General features: G+C 45.5%; 1 protein-coding gene across 7 annotated transcripts in view; it reads left to right on the forward strand.

Moving 5' to 3' along the window:
• Positions 1–13,342, forward strand: part of MYRF (myelin regulatory factor) — a 177,854-nt gene that overhangs the window by 106,116 nt on the left and 58,396 nt on the right. For all 7 annotated transcript variants that reach the window (XM_033928865.1, XM_033928866.1, XM_033928868.1 and 4 more), the window contains 2 exons: positions 2,662–2,759; positions 5,340–5,463. In XM_033928865.1, the coding sequence (XP_033784756.1) occupies positions 2,662–2,759; positions 5,340–5,463 (222 nt within the window). The remainder of the gene's footprint in view (positions 1–2,661; positions 2,760–5,339; positions 5,464–13,342) is intronic.

Raw genomic sequence — 13,342 nt, forward strand, 5'->3', positions numbered from 1 at the left:
TTGATGATTTTGCCCTTTGATCTTACACGTCCAGGGTGGGTGGGGAGACACTTTGAATCTGAGTGCAATTGTTGGATATGTAGAAAGGGGGGGATGATATATGTATTTGTCCCAAAATAGAATTTGATAGAATTTAAGTGCTGTTAAAGTATAAAATGTATCTATAATGTGTTGCACTTAGTTTTGGTTTTAAATTAATAAAGATATTTTTATTTATTTATTTTTTCTTTGATATTTGAATTATGTTCTACTGAAATATAGAGTAATTGAAATCACCCATGATTATTGTGTTACCCAGTTTGATAGCCATAACATTTCAGCCTCTGCCACTTCCCGGTCAGGCGGATGGAAGTACACTCCTATCGCTATCTTTTTTCCCCCTTACACATGGAATTTCTACCCAAAGGGATTCCAAGGTGTGTTTTGGTCTTGTACAATTTTTAGTCTATTCGATTCAAGGCTTTCCTCCACCAGTTCGATCTACCCTATCACTGCGATATAGTTTGTATCCTGGTATGACAGTGTCCCATTTGTTATCTTTGTTCCACCAGGTCTCAGAGATGCCTATTATATCTATCTTTTCATTTAGTGCAATATATTCTAATTCTCTCATCTTGTTTTTTAGGCTTCTGGCATTTGAATACAGACATTTCAAACAATGTTTGTCATTCCTATTTGCAGTTGGCAGTGATAATCTTTAGAATCTGTCTGCTCTCTATTTAAGAACAGCTGGTCTACTATGATCTCTATTGCAACCTTGCTATTAGGATGCCTTAACTTCCCTGTTTTGGTAATATATATTCTAATAAATCCATGCATTGAGACTCCAGAACTCTGCCTGTCTTTTGGGTCTTGCACATAGAACAAGGAACACATCTGAAAATGCTATTCTGGAAGTTCTGGCAGAACTTCCCTTTCACATTTTTCTAAGTCATTGCTATCCACATGTACCAAGATGGTAGGCTTTACCCCAGCACTTTCTAAAATCTTATCTAGATGAGGCGTGAGGTCCGCCACCTTGGCATCAGGCAGACAAGTGACCAAGCGATCCTCTTGTCCACCAGCCACCCAGTTATCTACATGTCTAATGATTGAATCTTCAATGGCTATCCTAACCCTTGCCTCCTGGGCAGAAGCCCCTGGAGACACATTCTCGGTACGAGAAGATATTGCATCCCCTGGAGGGCAGGTCCTGGCTACGAGATCACTTCCTGCCTCTCCACAGTGATGCTCTTCCTTCAGGAGACCTTTCTCCTCCATGGCAGCACAGATGATGCCAGACTGGAGATGGGACGTCCCCTATAGGCCTCCTCTATAAACCTTTCTGTCTGCTTCAGCATCGCTAAGTCTCTTATTCAGCTTCCAGAGATCAGACCCACACCCTGAGTACTAGGAGCTCTTTGCACCGAGTACACACCAGCTGGGAGATAAACATTGGACACTCAATGCAAAAGACTGGATAGCCCCCATCTCGCTGCTGAACTGCTGCCTGCATATTAATATTGGTGATTTTTTTGGTTAAGGGAGTGGGAATATGTACATAAAGCCCTCTAATATTGATAGAGATATGTTAGATTATGCTAATATTTTGGTTTTATTTTTTTTTTCAGTGTTATTAATAGGCTCCCCTCTGTGGATCTAAGTAGACTGTATTTCTAAGAGTTAACTACTTGCTGATAGAGATGCCCTAATTACATTTGTAGCCTTCTGACTGGTTCAAGGACCTGTAAATCAGAGATCAGGCCAGGGGTGGGTGGGAATGAATCCTTTCTGTGCCTACTAGCTGGGCTTTATACTGATCCTATAGCAATTTTAAAATAGCCTTCTTAAATGCTAGCAAAAACTATCACTTAAATTCTCTTGCTGTGTGATCAGAGTACTTAAAATAAAATAAAGTCCCTAAGCTATTAAACTTTAGCTACTGTTCCCCCAAGCAATTTCCCAGCAGATTCTTAGCAGTGAATATCTATCTGTCTCTGGAACCCTCTCACAGCACTTCTTCTGGACTATCATATTTTTATGCCCCCTTTTCCTGAAGGGTTTACAACAATCACAGTTACATATTATATTACATAGAAACATGACGGTAGATAAAGGCCAAATGGTCTGCTCATCACAGTAACCATTATCTCTTTCTCTCTCCGAGAGATCCCCCGTGCCTATCCCAGGCCCTCTTGAATTCAGACACAGTCTCTGTTTCCGCCACCTCTTCCGGGAGACCGTTCCACACATCTACCACCCTTTCTGGGAAAAAAAGTATTTCCTGAGATTACTCCGGAGACTATCACCTCTTAACTTCATCCTATGCCCTCTCATTGCAGAGTTTCCTTTCAAATGAAAGAGACTCGACTCATGCACATTTATATTAGGTAGGTATTTAAACGTCTCTATCATATCTCCCCTCTCCCGCTTTTCCTCCAAAGTATACTGATTGAGATCTTTAAGTCTGTCCCCATACGCCTTATCACGAAGACCACACAACATTTTAGTGAATGAAATCCAGTTAAAATGACATAAACTTAATTTTAAAAAGTCCTGAATAACCAGGCCTCACAATACTGTGAAACACAGGAGGCTTCCACAATATTTGGAGACATAGCATGTAACAAATTAATTTGCCGTCTCTCAGCAATGTGTTCATGTACGATTGGTCCTCAACAGGCTCCCTGTGCATCCTGCCAAGAAGAGGAAACATTCAGAGTCGCCCACAAATACCCTCAACGCCCAGATGCTCAGCGGGATGATCAAACAAGAGCCAGGTATGCAGTCTCATCTTCTACAGTACCACCATGTCCTGGGAGGTGCCAAGTGATTATCCTTCTTTCTGCCAAGGACAGTGGGTGTGGGCAGGAGAAGGGAAGGAACGGATTCTCTATATGGTGCCCAGATTTGGACACTTAAATTTGGGCAGTCTGCTGAGATTGGCTAACGAGCTATAACGGTCAATAATCGGATGCTAACAAACAATTTGGATTTATGTGCGAAGCGTGCTAAGTGCTTTTCTCTAAAGAGGCGCACATAAATCTTTCAGTGTGCAACTAAAAAGGGGGCGTGGCTAAGGGAGGAGCACGGGCAGCTCCAGGGAGTTCACTAACGATGTGCGCTGTTCTGGAATTTGGGGAGCCGCGTCCAATGTACGCGTGAGGATTTACACCGGTTTCAGATGGTGCAACGCCTCGTGCTCAAACGTTGGACGCAGATCAAGGCGCAACACGCTATTCTGTACACAACGCACAACTCAGAACATCATTTATAGAACTGCTCAAATTTCCTTTTTTTAGTGCCCAAATTTGAGCAATGTTTCCCTATTTAACTACTGTGCGCAGTGTGTAATCGTAAATGCTTGTCTAAATAACCATGTTTTAGTCCAGATTTAAATGTCTTATAGGAAACCTCTTCATAAAGGAAGAGAATTCCAAAGAATAGGCGCTTCACAGTTCAAGGCAGTATTATGCAATGAATCCAACTAGAGCCTCTTATGAACATAAGAATTGCCGCTGCTGGGTCAGACCAGCCGCGGTGGCCCCTAGGTCAAAGACCAGTGCTCTAACTGAGACCAGTCCTGCCTGCATACGTTCCGGTTCATCAGGAACTTGTGTAACCTTGTCTTGAATCCCTGGAGGGTGCTTTCCCCTATAACAGCCTCCGGAAGAGCGTTCCAGTTTTCCACCACTCTCTGGGTGAAGAAGAACTTCCTTACGTTTGTACGGAATCTATCTCCTTTTAACTTTAGAGAATGCCCTCTTGTTCTCTCAACCTTGGAGAGGGTGAACAACCTGTCTTTATCTACGAAGTCTATTCCCTTCAGCAGGGGCATACCTAGCATATGTGACACCTGGAGCCCATCATTTTTTGACACCTCCCCTCCCCATCTATATGAAAAATATGATTTTTAGTAACAATCCACATATCGCACAAGAGTGTACCTAGGAAAAGGCAGCATCTTAAACACTGCAGTGAGCACTAGAACACCAACACATACATTATAAAACTAAACAAGCCAGATGCTGCACAGTCAATTGATCCTGTACAGTCGATGCTATCAGAAAGCCATGTCCCTTTCATACACACAGACAGATACACCCTCGCCCAATATGGAATAATCACAAACTAAAAATAGAAATATGTAGACAAAAGTTAAACTGAATCGCCAAGAAACCAGACTCTGCATACAATACAACACCACAAAAACAGTAATACATGTCCTCTAATACTGTGCAAAATATAAAGACAGTAGATGTAAATTTGAAAAAACTGATACATAACAATCATCACTTTACAGAACGTCTTCTCCGACGTCAGAACTGACGTCGGGTGGCGAGAGTTGGTCAGCCCCGCGGGGATGAAAAGCAGGGAGGGAGAACTCGGCGCTGGCTTGTTCCCGATGGCGGCAGTGGCAGCCTATTCCCCGGTGGGTGGCCAGCTGTGCACCCCCTTGGGGCATGCACCCGGGGCAGACCGCCACCCTGCTCACATACACACTTTCTTTCTTAAGCCAAGTCTTATAGGTTCCAGATTTCAATCATTGATCCTCAAAAAAACCTCTCATATCGTTAAAGTGTGCATTCAGTATTTTTAGTAAACAATTCCAGTATATTAGATGTGCTTAACCCAATCAAAAGTGTCGGCTGTGTTTTGAATTAATATAATGAAAGCTTTTGGCTGGAAAATGAACTGAGCAGTCCGGCTTTTGAGGCCAAGGTTGGCTACTTCAGGATGTCCACTTTTGTGTCCAATCTCCTGCCTTTCCCGAACTCCTGCAACCCTGACTCTCCCACCCTTCCCTACAGTGCAAGCCTTTGGTTTTAACCCGCAGGCTTAAAGCGGGTTAAAACCACAGGCTTGCAAAAAAAAAAAAAAAAATTTCCTAATGAGAGCATGTGCAGATCATCTACAGGCAAGGAAGATGTTCTGCGCATGCTCAAGGATCGCTCTTTAGCAATCCGTGCCATGGATGGGGCGTGTCAACAATTGTCCCCATTTGCATGCAGGCCTTTTGTGAATTCGGCGGCCTGCATGCTATCGGGCACGGACCGGACACAGAATTGGGAGGTTAGTGAATCTAGCCCATAGTCAGATGTTTGTGCAAATCCTAATTGGCCAATTAACATCAGTAATTGGTTGTTGGAATCCGATTATTGATGGTTAACAGCTCATTAGCCAATTAAGTTGTCTGTGCATCTCAGCAGCCTGCCCAAATTTAAGCACCCAAATCACGGGTGCATGCCTGTCGCTTCCCTTTTCCTGTCCACCCCAATGTCCTTGACAAAAAAAAAGGATATTGGCGCTCATGGCAAGGTTGGAATTCACTATTTAATTGATTCTTTCTAATCCTGCAGGCCTCATCCAGGATAACGACAGCTTAAACAGTTCTTACCTGGACCCAAATTACCAGTCAATTAAATGGCAGCCTCACCTGCAGAATAAGTGGGTGTCTCTCTACGATGCCAACTACAAGGAACTGTGAGTATCAAAGAGCTGAAATATTCAATCCTCCTGCAGCGCCAGGTGGTCAGGGTCTTGAAGGGGTTCCTTGAATCATCAAAGAGACTTGGTCCCATAGACAAATAAATGCGCTCCTAGGCTTCATGTGCTGAATCTCTGCACAGTGAGAACTGACATCCCCCCAAATCCCACGGTTGAAATTAAGAGGGCGTACCTAGCATATGTGACACCCGGGGCCCATCATTTTTTGACACCCCCCATCTGTATGAAAACATGATTTTTAGTAACAATCTTTCCCTCCAATATCCTTCCCCCTTATGTCTCTCCCCTTTCTCTGTACATCAATTCCATCAGCACCACCCTTCCATACCACCCTGCCCCCTTTCCATTCCAGCAGTCCTGTTCCTTTGTCTCCCTTCATGCGGGAGCCAGTAAGGAAGCCGCTCAGCGCCGAGAAGCAGCGCCAAATCGCGCTGCTGCTGCTCGTGCCGCTCAGATGAAGAAATTGGATCGTGCAGCGGGGCAGGAGTTTGGAAAGCTTGCTCCTGCTCACTGCACCTCCACCAGCAATTGGCAGAGGTATGATAGGGCAGGGAGGAGGAGGGGGGCAGAGCCTGGCGGCGGCGGCCTTAAAAAATTCTGGGAGGGGGCATTGACCCGAATATAAACCGGGACCCCCATTTTTGGGCCAGTTTTTTGGCCCCAAACTCCCGGTGAAGACTGCAGGATGCAAGTGATCAGGTGGAGGCAACAGGGCTTCTCAAAGACAGTAGCTACTTCTTCTTCTTCTGGAAAAATTAGCCCTGAGGAGGGTGATTGGGGGTGAGAATTGAACAGGAAAGGAAATAATGATGGAGAGGAGGATGGGTCAGTGAGAATAAGGAGCTGATGGAGGAGGAGAGAGCTGGTAAGGGAAGAGGGATGTAGTAAGAAGGTGGACCATACATAGGCAGTGGAACGGGATGGGCCACAACCTCATAATATTTGATCCAACACAACATCAGCAAATAGACAGCGTGTGGGCAGGGATTGGAGATTAGTTCCTTTGGAATGGCTGACCACAAAGGTATTCCACTGCCCGGAGCAGTATGAGAAAAGGTGATTGGGGTAATGAATTGGCAGTCCTGAGAGGAGGTGATGGATGATAGAAAGTTTAGCATGATTCCTGTAAAGGAAGATCATGCCAAACAAACCTACTGCACTTCTTTGAGGGGATAAGTGAACAATTGGACAATGGTGACCCCATAGACATCGTATATCTGGACTTCCAAAAAGCCTTCGACAAGGTACCCCATGAGTGCGTACTAAGAAAACTGTGGAACCACGAGGTGGAATGGGACGTGCACAGATGGATCAGAAATTGGCTGGCAGACAGGAAACAGAGGGTAGGAGTAAAGGGGCACTACTCTGACTGGAAAGGGGTCACGAGTGGCGTCCCGCAGGGGTCAGTGCTAGGACCGCTGCTGTTCAATATATTCATTAATGACCTGGAATCAGGGATGAAGTGCGAAGTTATAAAATTCGCAGATGACACAAAACTCTCCAGTAGGGTTTGAACTGTTGAGGAATGTAAAGAACTACAAAGGGACCTGAATAAACTGAGTGAGTAGGCAAATAGATGGCAAATGAGCTTCAATGTAGAGAAATGTAAAGTCTTGCACATAGGGAAAGGAAACCCGATGTATAACTACACGATGGGAAGGGGGGGGGGGGGGTACTGGGAGAAGGCAAACTGGAAAAGGACTTGGGAGTTTTGGTGGATAAAACAATGAAGCCGGCGGCACAATGCGCAGCGGCCTCAAAGAAGGCGAACAGAATGTTGGGCATAATCAAAAAAGGTAATCACTACCAGAATGAAGGAAGTTATCCTGTCACTGTATCGGACAATGGTGTGCCCGCACCTGGAGTACTGTGTCCAATACTGGTCGCCGTACCTTAAGAAGGATATGACGATGCTCGAGAGGGTCCAGGGAAGAGCAACAAGGATGATAAAAGGCATGGAAAACCTTTCATATGCTGAAAGGCTAGAGAAGCTGGGGCTCGTTTCCCTGGAAAAGCGGAGACTTAGAGAGGACATGATAGAAACTTATAAGATCATGAAAGGTATAGAGAAGGTAGAGAGGGACAGATTCTTCAGACTAGCGGGGGCAACAAAAACAAGAGGGCACTCAAAAAAATTGAAAGGAGACAGATTCAGAACAAATGCTAGGAAGTTCTTCTTCACTCAGAGGGTGGTGGACATCTGGAATGTGCTTCCAGAGGAGGTGGTAGGGTAGAGTACGATAATGGGTTTCAAAATGGGATTGGATGATTTCCTGAAGGAAAAGGGGATTGAAGGGTACAGATAGAGGGTTACTATACAGGATAGTAAATGATTAGGGAATAAAATGTTTTAGGTAAAAGATCACTTACAGGTCATGGACCTGGGGGGGGCCGCCGCGGGAGCGGACTGCTGGGCATGATGGACCCATGGTCTGACTCGGCAGAGGCGATTCTTATGTTGTTAGTCCCTCACCATGGATCTGCTCCCAGTACAGCCTAAGGAGGAAGAGAGTATATAGAGAGAGGGAAAAGAAAGGAAATGTGAGAACAAGTGGAAGGAGGACTACTACTGCTTTTTATCACTTATATAGCGTTGAAAAGTGTGCACAGCAGTGTAGATTTTGACATTTAATAGATGGTCCCTGCATAGAAGAGCTTACAATCTAACTTGGGCAGACAGACATGACATATAGGGTTAGAGATGCAGAACCCAAGGTGAGAGGAGTTAGGAACTGAAAGCAGTCTCGAAGAGGTGGGCTTTTAACTGGGCCTTGAACACTGCCAGAGACGAAGCCCGCCGTACAGATTCGGGCAGCTTGTTCCAAGCGTACGGCACAGCAAGATAGAAGGGACGGAGTCTGGAGTTGGCAGAGGAAGAGAAGGGCACAGATAGGAGGAGGGACTTACCAGCTGAGCGGAGCTCAAGGAGGGGAACTTAGGGAGAGACAAGTGAAGAGAGTTAGTGAGGGGCAGCCGAGTGAATGCATTTGTAGGTCAGTAAGAGGGAATTGGATTGAGAGTTTAGTGGTTGGGGAGAATTCTGAATCCTCCCTCATTCCAGAAGCTGGCTGAAGGATGTGGCTGTTCTGAGTAATTATTCTCCCTGCGAATGACTGCACAGTCCATGTTGTGAACAATCAGCTCCCCTGGAGGAGTGTATGTCTGGCTCCTGCATATGACTTTCTGTGGAACAGGGGTTTTTGGATCTGTTTATATGTGCGTGTATTAGTATGTATACAAGATTATGTATTGCTGTGACTGCATATATGTGTTAGTATGTGCATATACTTGTGTGTGGCTGAATGATTATGCCTGTGTACACATCTCTGCTCCGTGATATAAAGTATATGTAACAGAATTCAGGAAAGCCTAGGATAGACCCAGAGGGCCTAGGTTAGGCGCTGCTAAGCAGCTTAATAGCGGATACCTAGCGGCGCCGAACTAGATTCCACGCACTGCCCAAATTGAATTAACAAGCTTAACTGGTGTGGTAATTGACCACACCGTTGATCTTTAAGTTAAAAAAAAAAAATAATAATCAATTAAGAGTTGTGAGTAGAATTCCATGCGGCCCCCTAGCAACGCCTGAGACCAGGCGCCCTCCGATGCCTAACGACGCCTACCTGAAAAGTGGGTGTGGTTGGGAGCAGAGAATGGGCGTGGTAAACTTAGACATCGCTAGGCACCTTTTATAGAATTTGGCCCAGAGAGTCCTTAGCTAAAGTGAAGGGGAAGGTGGCGATCCAGAGGGGCGTACGATTTTCTCACAAGAAACAAGTTGGGCAGACTAGATGGGTCTCGCGGTGCTTGCATGCAATTGTCTGGTTTTCTTTGTGGATATTTACAGGGCAGTATATGCAGGGCAGGATTAATTTGTCGAGGGCCCCTAGACACACAAGTACACTGGGCCCCCTGCCCCGCCCCACCCCACCATGCGCCCAGGCGGAAACAAGAAGCTGCGTCAGAGGAAAGCTTTGGGCAAGCAGCACCGCTTCACAATTACAGTTCCCGTTGCCTTTCTTACCCACGTTGCTTGCTTGTCTTACTTTCTGTCGATGGGGGGGGCCCACGTTGCCGATCGATGCTGGAGGGGCCCATCGCCGTTTGGAAAACACAATGTTGATGCCTTCCTTCATCGGGCCCCCCTGACCATTTCGGGCCCTAGGCACGTGCCTACTTGGCCTATTGGTTAATCCTGCCCTGAGTATATGTGTGTTGTAGAGGCATATTTAGTGATCCTGTGGGGCTTCTTTTTACCAAAGTTTTTGCAGGTACCACAACTGCAGAGCCTCTGCATTAAATCTTTTGGGGTTGTTCCCACTATCTTTCCAGGCAGCAAAAAAACAGAAAATGGAGGCGGAAATTTAATGCTGGGCCATGTCTAAGCTCTGGCTTTGAATTTATGGGTATACAGAGCCGGCCAAAACATAGCTAGTTAAGTGCAATATTCAGCATTTAACCAGCTGAGAAGAACTGCATAAAGAAAGGACTGCATTTTATGCCGTCTTGTCTGGTTAGCTGAACCATTTAAGTGCCGTCTCTGCACCTGGAATACCCACAAAATAGCCGGTTTTGACTTGGGCACTAAACAGACATAAGAAAAGAACATAAAAATAGCCTTACAGGGTCAGGCCAATGGTCCATCTAGCCCAGTAGCCCGTCTTCACGATGGACAATCCTGGTCACAAGTGCCTGGCAAAAACCCAAATAGTAGGAACGTTCTATGCAAGCAGAGGCTTCCCCCATTTTTGTTTCAAAAACAGACTACGAACTTTTCTTCCAGAAACTTGTCCAAACCTTTCTTCAAACCAGCTACGCTATCCGCTCTTACCACATCCTCTTGCAACACGTTCCAGAGCTTATCTATTCTCTGAGTGAAAAAAAATGTCCTCCTATTGGTTTTAAAAGTAACTTTATCGAGTGTCCCCTAGTCTTTGTAATTTTTGACGGAGTGAAAAATCGATCCACTTGTACCTGTTCTACTCCACTCAGGATTTTGTAGACTTCAATCCTATCTCCCCTCAGCCGTCTCTTTTCCAAGCTGAAGAGCCCTAACCGTTTTAGTCTTTCCTCATACGAGAGGAATTCCTTCCCCTTTACCATCTTGGTTGTTCTTCTTTGAGCCTTTTCTAGTGCCGCTATATCAAGTTTATCAAGTTTATTAAGTATTTTGATTAATCGCCTATTCTACATTCTAGGCGATATACAATCAATAATGAATAAAAAAAAAAACTTGGGGTAGTTATTACATAGACAAATAAAATTACATAATTACAAAAACTTACAATCATGAAACATTAGGAAAATGATATTTAAAGGGTTACATTATGTATCAAATTTTATATTTCAGGATTACAACAATAGGGAGGGAATAAAAGCATAAATAAAAAAATAAAAGATTAAGAAAGATTATAAAGTTGTTTAATAACTAAAAACATCATTGAATATTAACTAAAAGCATCATTGAATAAGAAACTTTTAAGCTTAGTCTTAAAATTAACTATCCCAGTTAAGTGGACAGACAATTTAAATGGCCAGGAGCCTCTCCTGCCTGTTTAAATCATTTTTAATATCGGACCCAATATATTTAGCACGGGTTCACTGCAATCTAAGCGCTTGCACAAGGGTTACCCAGTTTCACCCTGTCCCGCCCTAGTCACACCCCGTTCTACCCCAGCCCCGCCCACCCCCAACCTCTTCTCGTGCTCTGAGCCGCGTCGGGAGGGCCTCAGCTCATGCGCAGATGTGACGTAATGACATCACATGCATATGATGTCACCGTGTTGCATCCGTACATGCGCATATGCCCTCACGACGTGGTCCCGAGCTGGAAGCTTTTCAAAACCCGGACAAAGTGCTGGGTTTTGAAACGCCGTCCGGAAGCCCAGGCAGTCGTCTAAAAAAGAGGACGTCCAGGTAAATCCGGATGTCTAGTAACCCTACCTGATACCAGGTATCATATAACAGAACCTGGGCACCTAGGTGCCCTTATAGAAAAGGAGGCCTCAGGGCGCCTAGATGGAGGTGCCCATTTGTTGAACTTCCCCTTAGCATATATAAACCTAATTATGCTACCGTGTTTCCCCGAAAATAAGCCCTAGTCCTCTGGATTCGCCAGCAGTTTCCCTTCCCTTCCTCCCATCCCTTGTGCAGCAGAACCTTTGAGCGAGCATCGCCCCTCCCCCTCCCCCGAGCACCCGCACCCGCCTCGCAGCCGAATCCCCATTCTTCCTTCCCTCCCTCCCATCGGAACTCCGCTGCGAGCCTTACTTATCTCCCTAAGCAGCGTCGGGCCGGCAGCACGCTAAACAGGCTGCTGTGGCCTTATCCGCTCGTGAATTCAGTCTGCCCCACATGTGGGGGAAAGAAAGGAAAGAGGAAGAATTGGGGTGAAGGAGAGGAAGGGAGAGATGATCATGTACATACCCCAAAATTAATATAAGACACTGTCTTATTTTCAGGGAAACACGCTATTAGTCTCTGTAAAGCAACATAGGCACCTGCATAGCTCCCGGAATGCCAGTGAAACTGCGGGCCTAAAAAAAGCTAACAAAAGTCCCCTGAGAGTTATGCACGATTCCTTTTAGAGAAGGCCGAGGCCCTATAACATCGGAGCTGCTCCTCTGCAGTGACACGAGAGGAGAGGTCTGTGTGTCTGGCTTTCAGGGGCCGTACTCCCTGATTTATAATGCTGATGATGTGTTTAAACTTGGCCTAGTGCTCTGATCTTGTGGTTTCAGAGCTCACTGAACCATCGAAAGGGCGAAAGCTGTTTCCAACAACAAAGCCATGGCCTGGAACGAGATGACTCATTAATCTTCTGGAAAGCAGTGCTCTTCTGCCAGCAGGACTGTCTTCCTTTACTGCTTTTAAATCTCCCCCCTCCATCTCCACCCCACCGCTGCCCTCTCTCCAGCACTGTTCCTATCTTCAACCCTCCTGTCAGATAACTGGCAGGAACCATTTGTTGCTCCTCTTCAATCCTAAGCAGGCAGACGCAGCATCCTGCCATAAATTTTCATGTTTGTCCTTTTCCTGCTCCCTCCCATTCTCTCCTCCCCCCCACTTCACACTTGCATTGGTAATCACTGTCTCATACATACAGGTGCACTCCACCCATTTACAGTCATGCTCAGGAGGGAAGGTGTGGCTCACTGGTAGAGTTGAGAGATCAAATCCCAGTGCTGCTCCTTGCAACCCTGGGCAAGTGACTTACGGTAATCCTCCAGTGCCCACTGCTTTGAATGTCAGCTTTGAAGTTCCAAAGCCACAAAAAGGCAGTAGACAAGTCCCCATTCCCTTTACCAACCAAGGCACCAAATGCTTGAGTACATGATTTGTAACCTGTTCTGAGCTAGAGAATGACATGGGGACAAATTTTTCCCTGTCCCCGTGGAATCTCATTTTCTTGTCCCATTCCCACAAGTTCTTTTCCTGTCCCTGCCCCATTCCTGCAAGCTCTGTCCTCATCTGTACAAGCCTCAAACCCTTTAAAATCCTAAGTAGCAACATTCTAGAGCTGAGATTGTGATGTCATAATGCCTCATTCCACCAATGCCTAAGCTCCGTCCTCATCTGCACAAGCCTCAAACACTTTAAATCCTAAGTAGCAACATTCCAGAGCTGAGATTGTGATGTCATAATGCCTCATTCCACCAATGCCTAAGCTCCGTCCTCATCTGTACAAGCCTCAAACCCTTTAAAATCCTAAGTAGCAACATTCCAGAGCTGAGATTGTGATGTCATAATGCCTCATTCCACCAATGCCTAAGCTCCGTCCTCATCTGTACAAGCCTCAAACCCTTTCAAATCCTAAGTAGCAACATTCCAGAGCTCAGATTGTGATGTCATAATG

Source organism: Geotrypetes seraphini, chromosome 19 (genome assembly GCF_902459505.1).
Source record: "Geotrypetes seraphini chromosome 19, aGeoSer1.1, whole genome shotgun sequence".
Taxonomy (NCBI): domain Eukaryota; kingdom Metazoa; phylum Chordata; class Amphibia; order Gymnophiona; family Dermophiidae; genus Geotrypetes; species Geotrypetes seraphini.